We start from the raw sequence: 21,571 nt of genomic DNA, 5'->3' as shown, positions 1-21,571 counted from the left end.
GTCAGTTTAACTTCGGTGGTGGGGAAACTTCTAGAAACAATTATTCGGGATAGAATTAATAGTCACATGGAAAAATTTGGATTGATTCGGAAGACCTAGCATGGATTTGTTAAAGGAAAATTGTGCCTAACTAACTTGCTGGAGTTTTTTGAAGAGGTAACAGAGATGGTTGATGAGGGCAGGCCATTGATGTGGTATATATGGACTTTCAAAAGGCGTTCGATACGGTGCCACACAGCAGACTTGTGAGGAAAGTTATAGGTCATGGAGTAAAAGGGACAATAGCAACATGGATACAAAATTGACTGAGGGATAGAAAACAGAGTTATGGGTATTTTTCAGGCTGGAAGAAGGTTTATAGTGGAGTTCCCCAGGGGTCGGTACTGGGACCCTTGCTTTTCCTGATATGTATAAATGATCTAGATTTTGATGCGCAGGAGACAATTTCATAGTTTGCAGATGGCACACAACTTGGGAGAATTGTAAACTGTGAGGAGGACAGTGTAGAACTTCAAAAGGACATTGACACATTGGTGGAGTGGGCAGATAGGTGGCAGCTAAAGTTCAATGCGGAGAAGTATGAGGTGATGCACTATGGTATAAAGAACATGGAGAGACAGTATAAAATAAAGGATATTATTCTAAAGGGTGTGCAGGAGCAGGGAGACCTAGGTGTATATCTACATAAATCATTAAAGGTGGCAGGACAGGTAGACAGAGCTGTTTCTAAAGCATACTATTTTCTAGGCTTCATTGATAGGGGCATAGAGTATAAGAGCAGGGAGGTTATGATGAACTATATAAGACACTGGTTAGACCTCAGCTGGATTATTGTATACAGTTCTGGGCACCATACTGTAGGAAGGATGTGAACGCTTTGGAGAGAGTGCAAAAAAGGTTTACGAATATGGTTCTAAGGATGAGATACTTAAGTTATGAGGAAAGATTGGAGAAGTTGAGACTATTTTTCTTGGAGAGGAGAGGGCTAAGAGGAAACTTGATGGAAGTTTTCAAAGTCATGTGGGGTCTGGACAGAGTAGAAAGGGAGAAACTGTTCCCACTGGATCGAGAACCAGAGAGTTCAGTTTTAAAGTGTTTTGCAAAAGAAGCAAATGCAAGGTGAGAAAAAACTTTTACACACAGCGAGTACTTAGGGTTTGGAATGCAATGCCTGGAAGTGTGGCGGAGGCAGGTTCAATTGGGGCATTCAAGGGGGCATTGGATGATTATTTAAATAGAAACAATGTACAGGGTTACACAGAAAAGGACATTAAGTTAAAATGCTCAGACAGCCGGTGCAGATACAATGGGCCGAATGGCCTCCTTTTGCACTGAAACAATTCTTTGATTCTCTAATTTTGTGGCACAATTAAAGAAAGAAGGGAAAGGAGCAAAGGGGATATAAGAAGGCAGGTAGTAGGATCAATCTATGAGAAAGGTTTCTGATAGTTTTAAGGTTCTTAAGAATCAGGTAAGAATTATGTGGACATAAATTGGGAGGTAAGGGGAGCAAATTGGAAAAAAGTGCATCTATGATTGGAGGAAAGAAGAAGGTGAAGACTGCTTCTGTGAACTGAGAGTAAGAAGAGCCCCTTTTTGAACTTCAGAGAAGGAGTGCTTCTGTGATTTGAGAATATGGTGAAGATTCTCAGTATGAACTGGAGGACAGAGGAAGTGAAGTGTCACTATGAACTGAGGAACAGGGCTCAGGCAGGTCACATTCACCCTTTGAACTCAAATAATCACTAATTTTGTACATTTCTCTTGTTTGGTGCTGATAAATGTTTACTCAATTTGCCAAAATGCATGGTTTGGAATTCTGTCAGCATTAGGCATGCATTTAAACAAGCTGTATTTATTTGGAAATTGAGTATGATTATTTGAGACATCTCTAAATTAAAAGAAATTAAGTGCTGCAAGGGTAAATTTACTATTGATTCTAATTGTTGCTTATATTGCTGTTAAATCTGAGATTCTGAAAGTAGCACTATTTCATCAAGTTGCTTGAGGTTTTTATTAAAGCAAAAGTAGAAGTTAATGATGTTGAGCCCAGAGATGCTTATTTTTTTATAAATTGATTATTTATGTAATGTTAAGTTTGTTAGTGCTGGAAGGTCAACACCGCCTTATGTTTTGCTTTTCATATTGACAGTATATCCAGTTTGGCTTTGCTGGATGCTGCCATTGGCAATATGGTTAATATTTTTTATTGGTATCTCTCTCTAGATTTCAAACTACTTGAATTGGATGGTACGCAATCTAGCAGATATGGAAGTGCAACTGGGTGCCGTGCAAAGAATAAACAATCTTCTTAAAATTGAAACGGAAAATTATGACGGACTTCTTTGTGAGTATTCTCAGATGGCACATTTTATAGGGAAGTTAAATATAACCAAGCAACTAATTTAATGAAGGAAACACCTAACCATTGTTTTTTTTCCCCATCCTGGTTACTCTGCTACAGCACCTTCCCAGATTCCTCCAAACTGGCCAGATGAGGGTGAGATTAAAATTCAGAATCTCAGCGTCCGATATGACAGCAGCCTAAAGCCAGTCCTAAAGAACGTGAATGCCCACATCAGCCCAGGACAGAAGGTAAGTTGGTATACCTTGTTTAGTTCATATGAAACTAGCCAAATGGAGATAGATTAAATACTCCTGTTAATTGGCCTTCAAAGAACTGAATAATAATTTAAGAGCAAAAGTCATGCTGCACCATGCTGGGCACACACCAGGAATGGCGCAGGAGAACTCTTGCCACCTAAAGAAAAGTTTGGCACTCTGGTAGCTGAGTACACCGTGTCATAAGTTAATTGGTGGAGGGGCCAAGGGTTGTGTTCATATTCTCCACATGGCATGTTCCTCATCTTAACTATGGCATAAAAGATGGCAGAGAATGCAGATCCAATACTGCGAGAATAATGGGAAACTTAACAAGAAAATGACCTGCCATGCTGATGTATACGTTTGCAGAGAGCTTGAGAGTAATGTTCATACTTTACATTACAAAATAGCTTCTTATGGGGACAAATAAATGAAGTAGATTTTGTTTTAAAGCACTGCCCTTTTGGCACAGTTAAAGCTGGGGTGTGAGTGCTGGAACAAGGGCAGATTTAAGCAACATAACGTTCTTTTTGCCCTCCAGTTGCTCAAATAATATCTCTGATTGCAATATTGCTTCTGTTCTCAGCAGTCCATTATGCAGGAGCCCAGCAGCAAGACTGCACAGGCATTGTATTTGTGTAGTACATGCTGTAGGAAGGTTTTGAACAGGGTTTTGTTGCATGAGAGTCATAGAGCTGCTAGTGCAGGGTATAGCATCCTCAAACAAAGGCATGTGTCTTTCGGATGGGAGAGAAACATTTTAAAAGGAAAGAGTTCAGGTCTGTTAGGTTTATTTTCATTGTTTGTACCTAGGAGAATTAGTTATTTTTTCATGAAGCCAGTTGGAGCATTGAAGTCCTGTGAGTCTGAGCCAACAAATGTTTGATGCGTATTTATTGATACCAGACCAAAAATTGGAATATTAAGAACCTTAAAGCAGTATAAAAATAAATTAAAACATACAAGTTATTATCAAACAAAAACAGAAAATGCTGGAAAAACTCAGCAGGTCTGACAGTGTCTGTGGAGAGAGAAAAACAAAGTTAGCGTTTCAAGTCCGTATGACCCTGCTTCAGAGCTGAAGAGAATTGGAAATGAAATTAAATTTATACACGTTAATATCAATAATGGCCAATGGGCAAAGATAAGGTTAACTGAAATTGGATTAAAGCAATTCCTGACTATGACATTCTGACACATAAGAATCTGCAAGATTATTGATTTCTTAAACAAAAGTCAGCTTGGTTCAGTAGTAGCACTGCGCTTCTCAGCCAGAAAGTTGTAATTTAAGTACACACTGACTGGAGCTCCCAATTTAGGTAGACATTCCAACATAGGACTGAGGGAATGCTGAACTGTCTGGCCAGCTGTCCTTTGGATGGGAGATTGAACTGAGGCCCAGCTATCTGTTCAGGTTAGCACAATTTAACAGAGCAGGGAGTTCTTCAGGTATCCTGGCCAATATAGCTCTCTCAATTAATAACACCAACAAAAATTAATAAAGTCATTCATGTCATTGATGTTTGTCGAATTTTGGTGGTGCAAAATGGCTGATTTGCCTGCCTAAGTAACAGTAATTCATTGCATGAGAACTTTGTAATGAGACAAGACACTAGCTTCGATTTTGAGGCCAGTAGCAGAGGAAGAGTGTTTAACTTCAGTGTGCTTACAGTTGCACAGAGACTTTTTTGGGCTTATGAGTAACAACTTATGGTTCCTAGAGATCATTTCCAGGGGATCTGTGGTACATGTAAGCAGGTCAAACAATAGCATGGTTTTTCAACCAATCGGACTGAAAAATATTCACTAACGTGCAGGCCTGGATTTTCACCGAGTTTAGATGACTCTGGAGCGCTTTAAAAATGGCAGGCGGGTCCCGATTCCAGGATTCCCAAACCCATTCCCAGGCTGTCCGATTTTTGTATTGCTCAATTTTCACATTATGTATGCTTGGCTGAGAGCCCAGTCATCGATTAGAGTACTAAAATGCTCAAGCCCCAAGGAAAACATTGCTTGATTGACAGCTCTGTCACTGTGATCTCTGCTGGTCAATTTCACAATGGGTGTTTGCACAAGATAAAGGTTTCAAGGGTCTGGATGATTGACACTTCTATTGCCCTGTAATAAAAATAAGGTTTCTATTAAGAAAGTGGAAAATTATCAATTAATTAATTTTTTAAAGCTTTTTTTTTACATATCCTACTATCACTATAGGGCTCATTGCTTCTATACAGTGAATAGTGGGTGCATGGGCATGGAAGTGCCATAGCTTGCCGTGGGTGGCATTAGGGGCCATAGGGTTGTTTGGTGGGACTTACTTTGGCATGGAGGGGGATGTGGTGGCATGGGGAGTGCATGTAGGGTAAGGGGGTGAGAGGAAGGGAGGGCCTTTCTGTTTTTATTGTAATTGGGATGGAGTCCCACTGCACTGAGGCAGACCTTTTAAACAGCCCACTTCCACACCCAGCAGCCCCTGCAGCTGCATCTCACCTCTTTCCCAGGTTGGCTGGCCTGACTCCAGCCCGCCACCCCTTCCCTCCCCTCACCCCTGGCAATGAAGATCCCACCTTTGCAGGCACTTACTCACGAGGAGCTTGGAGTTTTCCTGACTCCCACTAGCCGCCTTGGTGATGAAAATCCAGGCTGCAGGGTATAAACCAACAAGTATAAATACTTATATTTAATTGATTGTAACATCAGCAGAAAGCAAAATAGAGAGGGAACGGTGGATGAGATTAAGAGAGATATATAAAAAAGACAAAGAATTTTTTAAAATTTAATTTTCTGCTAGCCTCACCATTGTTCTTAACATGAAAACCAGACTATTATATGTATGGAAAAGCATGATTTTTTCTAAGTTAATAGTTATGTCACTGTAACATGCCTTTAGTATGCGTCTCTGAAGGCGTTACTATGTATTATGTTATAATATTCAATATTAGAATGTATTTATTACACAGGTTGGAATCTGCGGACGAACTGGCAGTGGGAAGTCTTCCTTTTCTTTAGCCTTTTTCAGGATGGTAGATACATTTGAAGGTAAAAAATTAACTTGGCTTTGTTCTGTATATTCTCTCATTCAATTTCTTCATTTGTACCTACTGATCATATCCTTCTAGAATGTATTCTCTAGAATCTGAACTACAGCCATTGGTACTTTTAGATGCATTGGCTGGCAGCATATATTTCGAAAGAGCCATGGTGATGGCAGTATTATCCAGCAGAGTGCCAAAGTAAACCTATAGTCACAAAAGTCGACCTCCCAAACACAGATCAGCCAGTCTATAATTCTATTGTCCATCCAAAATATTTTCCAGGAATGTTCTGCACAGGATTTCCTGACCCACCATCCTCAGTGGGGAATGCATCCCAGCCAATCACAGCTGCCCCACAGCTATTTAATGATCCAAGGAGCATTGATTGGCTGGAGATTGGACTGCCGCCTTGGGCAGAAGTCCAGCCCCAGAGAGCTGCCGGCCAAACTGATTGACCGGCAGCTCTCTAGCCCCGCAATGTTGGTGGGAGCAGTAGCTAGGACTGGGTCTACAAACAGTCCCCAGATACTTAATCCCGGAGTTGAGGACCAGCTAAGTGCAGAGGATCCTATGCTGGGAGGAGAGGTGAGGCTGCGAGGTGAGGAGAGGCTGCGAGGTGAGGAGAGGGCAGTGGTGTCTTGATGGAAAGGCTGTTCAGTCAGGAGTATACACAGAGCAAAGAGCTTGGGGGAGGGGGTCGGGGTCGGGGGCGGGGGGGGGGGGGGGGGGGGGGGGGGGTGGGGGTCGTTGGTTGCCTGATGTGGAAAAGGGCCTTGAGGGAGGTGACCCCTTTTCTGCCTGAGGCCCAAGCAGGGTGACTTGCTGGGCTTCTCCCCTGCCCCTGAACTCCTCCCACCAGCTTCAAAATTGCAACTAGGCGGGAGGCCACTTAAAGCCTCAATTGGGATGAGGATGAGCAGGCCGCATAAGTTTTGCCCACCCCATGTAAAATTGCGCACAGGGTGGTGATAAGGTGGCACAAAGGGCACCCAGGGAATTTTACGGGCCATCGCACCTGCAAACCCACCAGCAGGGGACCGCAAAATTCTGCTCTAAGTGTGTAAAACAAAAGAAAGTGTTTTGATTACCTGTTACCTTGACAGCAACATTATGTTATACTGTTTGCTTTACTGGTCACTCCTGCAAGTAATCCAAGTTTCCTGTGTTCAGGAATGTGCCCACAATGGCCATTATCTACCTATATAAATAACGTAACCTAGAGTTTAAGAACAGGACTCCCAAGTGATCCAAACTGGGTGTTGTGTCTGTCGCATATGCCCTCAAATGTAATTCTCCTATTTTTCAGCAGGCAGCTTAGTAAGATGATGCTAGGTATCAATTAATTAATTAATTATTGGGCTGTTTTATCTTACAGACAGAAACTGAACACATAGGGCAGGGCTTTTCAGATAGCAAGGTTTCTCAGCCTGCCACCCAAAGAGTCACCCTGCCAATACTGGCTGCCCTGCAGCCTTCTAATGCTCCTTTGGCTGATGATAAGACTTCCTCCCTTAAATTGGGAGGAAGTCCTACCTCAGAGAGTTTCCGGCCAATCTAATTAGCCAGCAGATCTATAGTCCTAGCAGCAGTGGCCAGGATTGGGACTACAAACAGTCCCCAGATTCAAAATCCTGCAGTCAAAGACCAGGTAAGTGCATGTGGTCTCATGATGGGGAAGGGATGTAAGGCCCAGGGAGGTGGGGAGAGAGGGGTAGAGATGTTGATGGAGAGGCTGGGGGGATGGTGGGGGGGGGGCAGTGGTGTTGGGGAGATAGCATATGCGGGGTGAGACCTTGTGGAGGGGCGCCCAATGTGGAAAGGAAGCCATTGAAAGGGGCGCCCTCCTGCCTAAGGTCTAAGCAGTGACTTTCCGGACTTCTACCCTGCCCCTGAACTCCTCCCACCAACGTCAAAATTGAGGCCGGACAGAAAACAGCCTGTAAGCCGTCTTTAAGTGACCACTCGAATCCTGGAACTCCCTCCCTAACAGCACTGTGGGTATACCGCACCACATGGATTGTAGCAGTTCAAGAGGCGGCTCACCACTGCCTTCTCAAGGGCAATTAGGGATAGGCAATAAATATTTGTCCAGCCAGTGATGCTCTCACCCTGTGAAAGAATAAATAAAACAAACTTGTGTGTGATAGTAAAAAGCTTTTGCCCAATGATAAGGCTGAGGTGGCAATGCGTTCACATAATTGAAATCCTTATCACCATGCCCTGTAATATTATAAGGAACTGCATTCATCATCGCACATTCTCACAGGGCCTTACATCTTTCTCCTTTACTCAAAACAGTGCTGTTTTTAAGATTCTGCATTCTACTTCTATTAAGTATTTGCTTGGGGTTTGCCCACTCCTAGTGTCAGCTACGGCTCAGTTGGTAGCACTCTCACTTCTGAGTCAAAAAGTTGTGGGTTCATGTCCCACTCAAGGACTTAAGCACAAAATCTAGATTGATACTCCAGCACAGTAAGGAAGTGCTGCAATGGAGGAGGTGCCAGCTTTTGGATGATGTTAAACTGTGGCCTCGTCTGCTTTCTCAGGTGAACTTGAAAGATTCCATGTCATTATTTCAAAGAAGGGCCTGATGTCCTGCCCAATAATTATCCTTCAATAGACATCACTAAAATAGACTGGTCATTATCACATTGTTGTTTGTGGGAGCTTGCTGTGTGCAAATTGGCTGCCGTGTTTCCACAATACAACAGTGACGCTTCAAAAGTAATAGTTTACTGGCTGTAAGGTGCTTCAGGATGTCTGATAGTTGTGAATGGTGCCAATTAAATGAAACTCGTTTTTGTTTTAGATTTTAAACATCTATTTAGATATGTGTATTGAAACTGAACACACCATTTACATTCCATTTATAATCTAATGCGTATTATGTGCCATGAGAGTTTTTAAAGCATAGCTTAAAAGCAACACTTCTGAGGGCTGTTGTCTTTTGCTGCATAGGGAGGATAATTATTGATGGAATAGACATTTCCAAACTGCCGCTAAACACTTTACGATCCAGACTTTCCATCATTCTTCAAGATCCTGTGTTATTCAGTGGTTCAATACGGTAAGCATTGACCATCAGGCCATTTAAACCTACTGTTAATAATTCTGCAAAGACCATTATACAGTTTGTGTGCGTCAGCCTCTGAAACAACTAGCTTCAATTCTTTAAAATGGCTATTGCTTCCAATTGTTGTTTTTTGTTTATTATGGAAAATTTTCATCCATACAATTAACTGTGTTTGAGATTTTCTGGTATTAAATTTTAATGAGCCTCTGTTAGTTCAGGAGCTAAGGTTGGCTTGCTGCTCTGCTCTCTCTATTTCTATTTACATGACGTCAGAAATTTCTATAATAAACACACCCTGAATAATTACCCACAAGGAAAGTATACCACAGGAAGCAATGAGACATAAATGTCTGTAGCAGGGAGAGAGACCTGATTATTCTGTGATGGTCTGTATGCTTACACAAATAAACATATGCTGTCCCATTGGTGTAAATCACTTGTGGAGATTGCCTGCTAAGAAGTTTGAAGGAAAGCTCACCCTGATGAGCTTTAGCATCACACTTTAGTTAGTGCCTCATAATTGGACATAATCTCTTTACATATAGGCTGTTTGGTTACTTCGCTGCCCATTCCCTATGATAGTACTGAAAGAATTTCTTTTTCTTCTTACTACTTTAGTTGTAAAGTTTAACAAATCTTGTTTTTGTGTTGAATCACTGACATCGTGTTAGGCCAGCATCAATCACCAGGTTGATGCTGTCATTTCCGCAAATGAGTTAGACTCAGCTTCCAGTCAATATACAGACCAAAATACTAGTGTTATACCAACACAAACTAGGGTACAATTGAAAAGGACAGTGTCAGCATGGACTCAGTATGGGGATGGAGGGGGTGGAGAAGAGTGTCAACAAGAAATGGTGGATGGACAAAAGGAGGCAGCAGCTTAAACTGTACTGTTGCGGTGGGAGGGTGAGGCTTGGAGAAAGCATGGATGTATGGTTGGACAGGAAAGGGGAGTGTCTGCCAGCTTGAAGTAAGGGGTACACAGGGAAGAATGCCAGGTTGAAATGATGGGGACAAGAGGAGGGAAATATTATCAGGAGCTGCAAGGTATGGAGGAAAGTAGAGTGTTTGTATGAATTGAATAGGGATTTATTTGGGGTAAAGTATCTCTGTGAACTGGGTACAAAGGGAGTAGCATGTCTCTGTCTATTGGGAAGGAAGGGGAAGAGCTGGAAGTAAAAAAAAAAGCTCTGATTTGAACACTGAGTGGAAATCAGATGGGCAGCAGGACCAAGATAGGCAACAAATTGATCTGAGCTCATCAGCATGAGGCCTTGCCCATTTGAACTCTCCAACCACATTGGCTGGCTCCTTTCAGTTAGCTGTCCATTAGTTAAACTGGTGAGAAGCAGGAAAAGGTAAGAGCGGAATATCAGGTGGAAACTAAATAAATGGCCCCAGACACTGAATTAAGGGAGCGTGTTGCAGGAGGACATTACAATTGGGAAAGGGAGAAACCCAGCACAGAGGAGCCTTAAACTTTTCTTGTGGGACCCAAAGAAATGCTCCTGTAGCCCCAACACTTCTTTTTGCTATGTTTACTTGCTAGGAAAGCGGCAAAATTTCTCTGCTCATGTCACTGCTTGAAATAGTAATCAAAGCCCAGTCTACATATCTAAAGATAGACTCCAGCAATGCACAGGGTACAGGTCCTAGGGCACACTCAGCAGCATTAGGTTCCAACTAAAGAACAGATTTTCTGATTAATCCAGTTTTTGCGAATTGGACTGACCTGTAAATAGATCTCTATTTTGAATAAGAGGCTTCTCTTGTAAGGACTGAGACAAGAGTGATATTTCTTTGATGATCTGTCAAACTCTTTGCAGAAGAGGTTAACCTAGACTTTCCCCTATTCTCATCTATAACACAGATCATTTATAACATGTGGACAGAGAAATAACTGTAGTTCAGGTGACCACCTTACTGGCTGAGGAAGATGTGGGCCTGATCACTACATCTGGGCCTTACTGTCAATTAACCCATCAGCATAAAATATTGAATATCTTCATGCTGAGGATGATAGTTAAATTTGACACTGCATCCTGCATTGCCATTTAATTTTCTGACTCTGGATTTCTAGTTTCAAAGTGGAAGTCCTCTTTTCAGCTCAAAAGTCTGAACCCATATTAGCAAGGAAAAATCAGATTTTACATCGGCTAACAACATTGGAACTTGCCTTTTCTTTATACTTGAGAATGTATTTCCAACCTTGAAAAGTTCTTAACTGAACTTATCTTAGAGTTCATAGTAATCCAAAATTGAATACAAAGAAAATAACTTTAAGGTTCAAAATAACTTTTTAATCTGGTCCCCTGATTACAATGTTGTCAAATACTGACTTATTTATAAATAATCAAACCAAAATAAAACTGACATTTTCAAGGGGTAAGTGAACATTAATAAATTCTTATTATATTCCATTGCAAGTAAATTGACCAGCAAACTGATTAGCAGATCGTTGACCAACATTTTGTAAGGCAGGAACCAGAAGAACTTTTTGCAAAGTTGGGACTGAATCCAAGTTTCTTTTTGTAGATTTAATTTGGATCCAGAGAAAAAATGCACAGACAGCGTGTTGTGGGAGTCCCTGGAGATCGCTCAACTCAAACATGTGGTGAAAGCATTACCAGGAGGCTTAGGTAACATAGGCAATTAAATAATTTGCAAGAGAAGCACATGGAAGCCACTAACAAAATTTGTGCTTTCTTGATAGCTAATCCTCAATTACATTTGAGAATAAATGATTTCTATTTGCACTCTGTTTCTTTAGGGATTGCGTTTCTTCGAGGATATCAGTTCATAAATAGTTTTATATGCTTCAATTCAAACTTTCCAATAATCCACAAATTTAGTGTTAAAGTGGTTTTAGTCATAATAAAACATAAAGCAATTAATTTCAAAATAGCATAATAAAACCTCTGTTGTATTTTGTATGTCTGAGCACCTTTATCATGTAAACTTGACCTTGGGTGAGATGTTTTGGCCTGGGGTTTAAGTTTATATTTTGATATAGAGCCATCATTCTGTTAGCTTCAAGCCTGAATGTCCAAACAATTATCCAGCTTGAGGTTTGTTTGATGGAAAGGTGTGTGAAGGAAAGGCAGTGTATGTGAGGGAGAGAGTGTGTGTTTGCAAGAGAGTACAGAGAATGGTTGAGGGACAGGGGGTATCTGAGAGAAAGAGAGACAGTATGTGAGGGGGAGAGAGAAAGTGTGGTGAAATTCATCTTGGCAGGTAGTGTAAAATGGCCACAAGTGATTGGCAACCCATTTAACAGTCTGCGTGGTTTTCTTTTCTGTTCCAAAAGAACATTTGGAGGAAGAATGCTAAAAGAATGGTCAATTCAATACTAGCCATTTTGAGCAACAGCATAAGTTGAATTTCACCTCAATGAAGTCACACATCATGAATGTGTTTTTTCCAGATGATTCCAAGACCAGATGCAGTATGTTTGGACAAGACAATACTATTTTCAAGTTTTTATTTTTAGATAAGAGTGAGAGAGGTTGCTGAGCGAAAGGTCGGCAAAGTGAGAATGGAAAACTAAATGTTTACTGCACCTGCCCTTTCAATGTATGAGAATCCAGAAATGACTGGTTCACAGAACAGATTTATTTAGTTATCTTTAGTTTATCTGTCTACTTCCATTGAATAAGGAAAAAATAATTTAGTATTTTTTTAGGAACCAATCAAAAATACTTGCTTCACTATGAGCTGGAATTTACTGTTGGGATCCGGAAATGCGAATCAGACCATTTTCTGGATTTCAGAAAACCTGGGCCTGTCACCTCTAACCATACTGTCATATTTTCATTTCTGGAGATGTGGGCAGGCAGGGTTCAGGTTTCCTGAATCCCAAGGCGGCATCATAGGAGTGCAGGTGCTGTCACTTAAAAATAACAACCATCATCCTGAAAAAAAGCTCCAGATCAAATTCAAAAATACTTTAATCCCCTCAAGTGGTCATTTAGTTATAAAAACAAACAGACATCTATTCAGTAACCACAACAAAAACAGATACTCCTTTAAAAATCAACTGCCAAAATCTTATCCATTTCCCTCTTGAAAACTATCAATTAGAAGCCTTTTATGTTCATTTACCAATGTGCTCAATTTTTAAACCATCATCTTTCCCAGAATCATCAACATGCACTAAGTTGGAGCCAGATATTACAATTAGACAAGATAGGCTATCTGGGATGTGATGGGAATGAGGAATATAGTGGCAGTGGTGGGGTGGGGCAGGTGGATGACTGCTAATCAAACTTTGTACACAACCCCACTGAAATAAGCGGTTCAACAGCTTTTGAAACTCAGCCAAACATTCATAATTTCAAGCATTTAGCTGTCAAAAGAAACTATTACAGCTCTAAACAATGGAACTTATTGAAACTGGAAAAACAGGTGGCCAGATTTTTCTCTAGACTACACCAGAATATGTCCAGTAGCAGGTGGCTGTTCTTTTTTAAGTAAAGGCTGCAGACCAATTTGATTTTTTCAAATTTAAAGAACTGTGGACATTTAAATCGCTTCAGATCATGACACTAGAATTCTCAAGCATTGTTTTCTTCAGCTTTGAATATATAATAGCACTTTTTCCAATGGAAAGAGTACTTTAACACATCTCAACACTTACACAATTCTGATCAATGTAATAGTCAACTTAACCTTTGCAGGACAGAGCTTTGTGATCAATCACTACAGTAAAAACACATCTAACTTATAAACAGAATCTAATAATGATATTTGAAGTTGTCAAAACATCTAACATTTAGCTGTCAGAATGTTCCTGACTCGCCAGCTTCAACCAAGGTTCCTGAAACAAGGCAGGTTTTTAGAAGCCTTCCTAAACCCACCTGGCCCCATGAAAATAATAGGGGACAGGAAATATAACTTTCTGCTAAGACTGAGAATGGCTACCCCAATGCCAGAGGACATGTGTTTGGGGTCCTGATCCAACCCTAACCCAAAACTCTTCCCGCCTCTGGGAAGACTACGTGGCTCCAATTTTATACAGGAAATTTAAATTTTCTGTAAAAAAAAAAATAAAGTTTTGGTGCTTCACAACCCTATTTCTGACTCCAAGGACACAAAAGTGCAACCCAAAGTCTAATCAGAACCCTTACAAACTTCTTTAATTAAAGATGTACACTCCTCCCATTTCGACACCCACTCCACTTTGGAACAGCATCACCCAAGACACCTTTGCTTCCTCCTGATCCCTGATTTCTTACTCCCTTTCAGACTGGGTCTCCAGACCCATCTGTTGCAAGCCCAGGCAGTACAACTACATCTTCTTAACTTTCCTAACCCTGCCGCTATGTCTTGATGCTCCCCGGACATCCACAGCAGAGGTGGAGGCAGCCTTGTCTGTGATTACCTTGATGGCGTCCTCTGGAGGGCTGAGACTTGAAGGGCCCTGGCCTGCTTTCACGTTCCTGCTGCGTGGCAGTGGCACCTTCCTCAGCCTGTGGAGCTGGAACTGCTGAGGTCACAGGTAGAGGGGATTCAGATGGGCCAGACACTCCCGGAGTCACCTGGATGGATGGCTCCAGGGGAGACACTTGCTGATCCTCCTCCCTATGGGTGCCTAAAGGTCCCAGTCTGCCTCTTTGAGGAGAAGTGATAGCTGGAGTGAGATCGAGCTGCCCTGCATCCCGCTTGCATACACACTGTTGAAGGCCAACTATGGCATCAGCAATGGAGTTCAGTCCGTGCAGCAGTGTGGGATCAATATCCTGGACCAAAGTCTCCATGGCGGCTGCCGTCCTACCAGCATTGACCTTAGTGCATTGGCATGCTGGCACTATCACCTCAGCCTAAAGGTGGTCGGACTCCTCCATTGTGCCTTGCAATCTGAGGAGTGCAGTGGACATCCCTTCCTGATGTTCCCAAGCTTGCCTTTGTAGCTCGAGCAACTGTGACATGGTAAAATCTAGAGGGTCATCATCTGACTCAGACTCAACAAATTCCTGACCTCCAGCAACAGTCCTCTGAGTACTGGAGGCCTGGGAAGTTCCTGCCTCCATCTGCTGTAGATCAGACAGTGCAATGTGCTTACCAGATTGTGATTCCAAGGCTATTCTAAAGCTAAGTCCCATCAAGGTGTGTATCTCTGCACTGGTAGAGAGTGTGGGTGAATGCTGTGATGGGACTTCGGGTAGGGTGCCTTCAAATTCCTCTCCAGAGGTTTCCCCGGGGCTTAATTGGAAGCCCTGGGTCATGGTCAGTTGTTTGGCAGATGTGCCTGCGAAAGCAAGGAGATATAATTAGTGCATGGTGGTGGCCTGTGAAACAGGACACATCACTCACAGCATAGTTGTCTGATAGACATTGCACTGCTGGATCTTCACTTGGTTGAGCAGCGCCAACCTCACCGTCAGCACAGGAAAGGTCCAGATCCTCGTTGGCCAGCTGGATGGCTCTGTTTTCAAAGTCCTTGAGGGCCTTGATTTCAGGCATTCTTCCACCGATCTGTGACCTCTTCCTGTTGCTTTGTGTCAGCTTGTCCTGCATGAATAGGGATGGAGAGAGTGTAAGCAGGATGCCTGCCAGGCCTGATGATAAATATGCCTGGCATGTGTGGGTGGTGAGTGGTCCCATGGAGACAATGAAAGTGTGTGAGAGAGTGAATGGTGATGTTCCTTGAACTGGCAGCGAGTGAGGGCCCTGTGGATGTGTGATGGGTTTGTGAATGTGAGAGTGATGAGAAAAGCGACTAACCCTGGCAGAACAGAGATCATCATTCATCCTCTTGCGGCACTGGGTGGCTCTCCTCTTTTGAAGGTGTTGGCACGGACCACCGCCTCTCAAGCCTTGTTGGTCATGCCACTGCACATCCTGCAGCCAGAGCGGGGGTAGACGACATTGTGGCGGGTGTCCAAAAGACGTTCCAGTGATGTGTTGCTAAACCTGGGCACTGCAGTCTTCTTGCCTTTCGTGGACATCTTCCCTGCAGTAGTCCTGGGCTGGAAGCACTGAGATGTGTGCATGCGGCTGCTCTTTAAATATGGCGCCCAGCGTGATGAAGCTGCAAAATGATGGTGGGCAGGCGATGGAGAGCCCACCCGCCTTGGAAACAGCGTGTTTCCTGAGAATGCATAAATAATGTGGCCGGTTTGGGATGACATGGCGTGAAAACCTGCCATCACAGCCAGCAGGTTTTACCCACCCGCTAGCACACTTAGTGCAAATCTGGGACGATTCAGCTCTTTATTTCTAGGGACTGGCTGTTTACCCTATGTCAATGACTTGGCTCTGGCCAATGACCAAAGGACAGGTATCCAAGGTGTCACCTCCCTCTCATCCGTCACTTTGGCTGAGGTCTTATGCTGAGTATCATTTGTTAACTTCTGCCAAACAATTGTAGACATAAGAATGTACACAAGGTGCCACAAGACTCTTGGTCAAAGTCTACTGATATGCTCTGGACTCCTTCCTGAAGAACAGCTATATGGATCTAGTATCAGTGAATTGCAGGTATTCATAAAAACATTTTGAAGTACAAGTCAGCACCTGTGATGTTAGTAACCATAGGAAGTATTAACTCAGCAATCAAAGCCCTCACTGTCATTTCAGTAAACACATCTTATTGGTTACTACTCTGGACCATAAGAAGGAGATAAATCTGAGGTCTGACTCCTGGTCTGTGTTCTTAGCTAATCCAAACATGGTCACAACAGTAATAGAATCACTACGGTTGGCTTTTCTGTTGTCATGTTAAGTTGGGAGAAAACTCATCCATGGTCCTTGCTCCCAACTACCAAGCAGCTATGCCTATTGGAAATGTCCGTGTCTGGACATCCAATGAAGAAAGGGTCATATTTCAACTATGATGGCTACTAGTAAACATGATAACATTTTTACTTATTGAAAATCAAGGATAAAGGCAGAGAATAATGTGGGAGTACACTTTGTGCCAATGATTTGTTGAGGAATAAGGAATGAAACATTTGTCAATAAGATGCATTATTTTTATTTTAATTGCGGAGTGTTTGAGGGGGAAATGTTTATCTTAAGTAATGTGGTTTTATTTGAATATATCCAGAAAAAGTTCCTGGGGCTGAAAATTCAGGAGGAGTTCAGTGGAAAATTTGCGTGTTGCTGGGACCTAGGTACACTTGGTTCTTGCCTTCCCTGACTAGGATTTGTGTGGTCTTGTTGAGGACAGAGTAGCTCAGAGCAGCTGCCTGCCTCAAACAAGGCATAGGTAAGGTTGTGCCTGAAGGTAGGAACTTACAGACCAGGTGTTCCTGCGTCTTGACCCAGCAGAGAACTTAGCAGTAGTGCCCTCCCACCCCACCCTCATCCCCAGCCCCAGATCTTGACTGGAATGCTGTCACATTTTTTTCAGCCAATGGTCTGTGACGGGTTTCAATAGTGGTGCAGGCATCTGCCTCCATTATCTAAATTAAATGGCCTCCTGATGAGACCACACACTTTGGCACAATCAATGCTGGAAGTCACACACAGACACATTCTGACACTAATTATCAGGCTCTTTGTATTTGGCCCAAAGTAATTTCAGTTCTGAAACAATAAACAAGGCACCAATAATTTGCAATATGTTTAGATTGAGTAAAGGGAAAAATAACCACATATTCCTTTTTCATACCTTACCAGAAGCATAAGAGCCTCTTGGCCTTTTTGTACGTAATATGTAAATTTATTTATTGAAGTTTAGGTGTAAGTTACCTGTCACCTCAATGATTATCATGGTTCCTAATTTATTTTATTTTCACCTTTGAACATTAGATGCTATAGTAACTGAAGGAGGAGAAAATTTTAGCTTGGGTCAGCGTCAACTGTTTTGCTTGGCAAGAGCATTTGTGCGCAAGAGTAGTGTGCTGATCATGGATGAAGCCACAGCCTCAATAGACATGGAAACAGTAAGTACCATGGTTCAGCTTCCACTGGTGGATCATTCATTGTGTGACATCATCCCAGGGTTCTGTAAAATGATTCTAGGAATTGTAAAGATATTTTAAAACTGAAAGTTTTGCACCATAGCTTTGACTGGGAATCAAAAATAACCCCATCAAAATATTGTAAAGAGGCCAGTTAGTTCAACTTCTGAGGAAAGAAACTTTAGTCTCTCTAATTAAAAATGAAATTACCATATATCTAAATGTTCAGAAACATTTAAATGTAGTCAGTACAGATCTCAAAAGGAACATTTATGCTTGACAACCCTGAAAATCCATGAGGAAATACCAGACAAGGTGGATAAGGCAATTATAATTGATGCAATGTGCATGGACTTTTTTGAATGGCTTTTGGCAAGGTATCACAAGGGTCTGGAATTAAGGGAGAAACCGCAACCTATATTAAAAATTGGTTATTAAAGATAAAACAAAGAGTAGAGGGCGGTTTTCAGAGAGGTTGAAGTGGCTAATAGTGTCCAACAGTTTTCAGTCACAGAGCCATTTCTTTTCACCGGCTGCATCAATTATTTGCACACGTAGGCCTAGAGGTAGTTATGTTGAAATTAGTAACTTATAAAATAGGTTTAATTAATTCTTCAGATGACCAAAGGAAGGTGTAAAAGGATAATGATAAAGAGGGGGAAAGTGAACAGATGGATTTCAATGTCACTAAGTGTGAGATGACATTTTGGTAAAAGAACTAGCAGAAGAAATTATACTCAATGAAAGTAAGCCCAGTGGTGTGGAAGAACACTGGTTCACAGGCTGCATCCAAACTTGATAAGGCTGTGGAAAAGATATTAAAATTCTAGGTTATATCTCAAGAGATAGATAATATAAAAGCCAAGAGATAATAATCCTGTATAATTTTTAATAAAATCTTCATATTGGAGGAAAGTGGTTTCCCTTTGCATCACATCAATATGCTGTGGTGTAAATCTATACTCAAACCCTGTCCTGAAACAAAGTGAGCAATCTTTCTCCAGAAAGACTCATGTAGCATAGTAAAAAAAAACTATAATATGGGGATTATTAGAACTGTAGTTATCAGTATGTAGAATTTGTTGGAAAAGGAATTAACATTGATTGTTGTCTTTCATAGGAAAATATTTTACAGAAGGTTGTGATGACAGCCTTTGCAGATCGGACAGTGGTGACCATCGCAGTAAGTATTACCTGCTTTATTGGTTTCATATTCTGCTCAAATTTGGAATGGTCATGAAGTTTCCAGGATATTAGGTGCCATTGATTGTAGATGAAATAGGAGTTTGAAGAACAGGATTTTAAATAGGAAGAAAGTTTCCCCCCCGCCACTGCTGCCCCAAGGAATTTCAGTTGAACAGAACACTGAATTTTTGACTGTCTTGTACACTGATTTGAGCAAGGATTTTTTAAAATTCACTTTGGAATATGGACATCACAAACAAGGATTACATATTTTGCCAATGAGAATATGGTGGGCCACCTTGTGATCTGTTACATCTGATGTTGGACTGGAGTCCCTACAGGGCAGATTGAGTAAGGATGAGTAACCAGTTGGATTAATCTGACAGCTTCATAGTCACTTTTACTGATTATTTCTTGTTTAAACTGAATTCAAATTCTTATGGATGGGGTGAGGGCCCACAGCACTGGATAATGCAAAGGCTGTGGGCCCTGACAACATTCCAGCAATAGTACTGAAGACTTGTGTTCCAGAACTTGCCACACCATTAGCCAAGCTGTTCCAGCACAGCTACAACACTGGCATCTATTCGGCTATGTGAAAAATTGCCCTGGTATGTCCCTACACAAAAAGCAGGACAAATCTAACCCAGCCAGTTACCTCCCCAACAGTCTACTCTTGATCAGCAGTAAAGTGATAGAAGCAGGCGGCACTTGCTTAGCAATAACCTGCTTACTGACGCTCAGTTTGGATTCCATCAGGGCCACTCAGCTCCTGACCTCATTACAGCCTTAGGTCAAACATGAACAAAAGAACTGAACTCTAGAAGTGAGGTGAGAATGACTGACTGCCCTTTACATCATGGCAGCATTTGACCAAGTGTGGCATCGAGGAGCCCTAGCAAAACTGAAGTCAATGGGAATCGAGTGAAAACTCTCCACTGGTTGGTGTCATAGCCAATACAAAGGAAAATGGTTGTGGTTATTGGAGGTCAATCATCTCAATTTCAGGACATCACTGCAGGAGTTCTTCAGGGTAGTGTCCTAGGCCCAACCATCTTCAGCTGCTTCATCAATGACCTTCTTCCCATCATAAGGTCAGAAGTGGGGATGGTCGCTGATGATTGTACAATGTTTAGCATCATTCATGACTCCTCAGATTCTGAAGCAGTCCATGTCCAAATGCAGCAAGACCTGGACAATATCCAGGCTTGGGCTGACAAGTGGCAAGTAACATTCATGCAACACAAGTGCCAGACAATGACTATCTCCAACAAAAGAGAATCTAACCATTGTCCCTTGACATTCAATAGCATTACTATCACTGAATCCCCCACTATCATCATCCTGGGGGTTACCATTGACCAAAACTTGAACCGGACTAACCATAAAAATACTGTGGCTACAAGAGCAGGTCAGAGACCAGGAATCCTGCAGTGAGTAACACACCTCCTGACTCCCAAAGCCTGCCCACCATCTACAAGGCACAAGCCAGGAGTGCAATGGAATACCTTCCACTTCACTGGATAAGTGCACCTCCAGCAACAGTCAAGAAGCTGGACACCATCCAGGACAAAGCAGCCCATTTGATTGGTACCCCATCCACAAACATTCACTCCCTCCACCACCGACGAAGAGTGGCAGCAGTATGTACCATCGACAAGATGCATTGCAGGAACTCACCAAGCCTCCTCAGGCAGCACCTTCCAAACGCACAACCACTACCATCTAGAAGGACAACAGCAGCAGACACATGGGAACATCACCACATGGAAGTTCCCCTCCAAGCCACTCACCATCCTGACTTCAAAATATATCATGGTTCCTTCACTGTAACTGGGTCAATATCCTGGAGCTCCCTCCCTAACAGGGATTGCAGTGGTTCAAGAAGGCAGCTCACCACCACCTTCTCAAGGGCAATTAGGGATGGGCAGTAAATGCTGGCCTAGCCAGCGATGGCCACATCCCATGAATGAATTTTTAAAAAAATATGTAGAATATCAAAATATTTCTATTACTGTATTTGAGGTAGGCAATCAGGTACAATAATGAGGGTGAGCTATTGTTGGACTTGCTTATATTAATGGTACAGCAGTTAAAATTTCCCCACTCAATCTGTCCAAGAGCAATATTAAATTACAGGCCTCTCTGTCAGAGAGATTCAGGATAGCACATGGTTAAAAGAGCTGGAAATATTGCTATAATATAACTAAATAGAGGCACAGGCATGAAGGGTTGAATGATCTACACCTGTTACCATGTGCCTGTGTGACAGGAAGGTTTGAGTAACTATTGGTTTGTAAAGATAACTGTTGTTTAAAATTAGTTTGATGATTGGGGAAAAAAAAGAACAATGAATGTTATTAATGGGGTGAATTTAAATTGGCATGGTACAAAATTCTGATTTGGTATTTTACAATGGCGAAGGTGGGATGGGGTAGTAATAATGTATTGTACGCTATTAAGACAGTAGATATTATGGAATCTTTGTAATGTCCTGGCTCATCTCAGGCTTGTATGAAAGATTTTTACCTCTTTTTCTTGTAGCATCGAGTTTCGCTAATTCTGGATGCGGATCAGATTATAGTCCTGTCAGAGGGCACAATAGCAGAAAATGATACTGTATCCAATTTACTGAGCAAGAATGGCACCTTTGCCTTTTTAGTCAAGTCCAATAAGTAGAGATGGTCGCAAATTGGCCTGCTGGGTTTGTATGGGAATGCTGTGTTATCACTCACACAAATAAGACTTGTATTCTGCTTTCACAC

The 21,571-nt window shown here is 42.0% G+C and overlaps 1 protein-coding gene across 1 annotated transcript in view; it reads left to right on the top strand.

Annotated features, from left to right (window-relative positions):
- abcc8 (ATP-binding cassette, sub-family C (CFTR/MRP), member 8) overlaps window positions 1–21,571 on the top strand; it is a 309,145-nt gene that overhangs the window by 287,243 nt on the left and 331 nt on the right. The window contains exons 31-38 of the mRNA XM_041198027.1: window positions 2,227–2,347; window positions 2,465–2,595; window positions 5,565–5,643; window positions 8,598–8,706; window positions 11,251–11,354; window positions 17,470–17,603; window positions 18,742–18,804; window positions 21,351–21,510. Of these exons, the coding sequence (XP_041053961.1) occupies window positions 2,227–2,347; window positions 2,465–2,595; window positions 5,565–5,643; window positions 8,598–8,706; window positions 11,251–11,354; window positions 17,470–17,603; window positions 18,742–18,804; window positions 21,351–21,485 (876 nt within the window). The 3' untranslated portion in view covers window positions 21,486–21,510. The remainder of the gene's footprint in view (window positions 1–2,226; window positions 2,348–2,464; window positions 2,596–5,564; window positions 5,644–8,597; window positions 8,707–11,250; window positions 11,355–17,469; window positions 17,604–18,741; window positions 18,805–21,350; window positions 21,511–21,571) is intronic.

This window comes from Carcharodon carcharias, chromosome 10 (genome assembly GCF_017639515.1).
Source record: "Carcharodon carcharias isolate sCarCar2 chromosome 10, sCarCar2.pri, whole genome shotgun sequence".
NCBI lineage: Eukaryota > Metazoa > Chordata > Chondrichthyes > Lamniformes > Lamnidae > Carcharodon > Carcharodon carcharias.
This window is presented reverse-complemented; position numbering and strand designations above follow the sequence as displayed.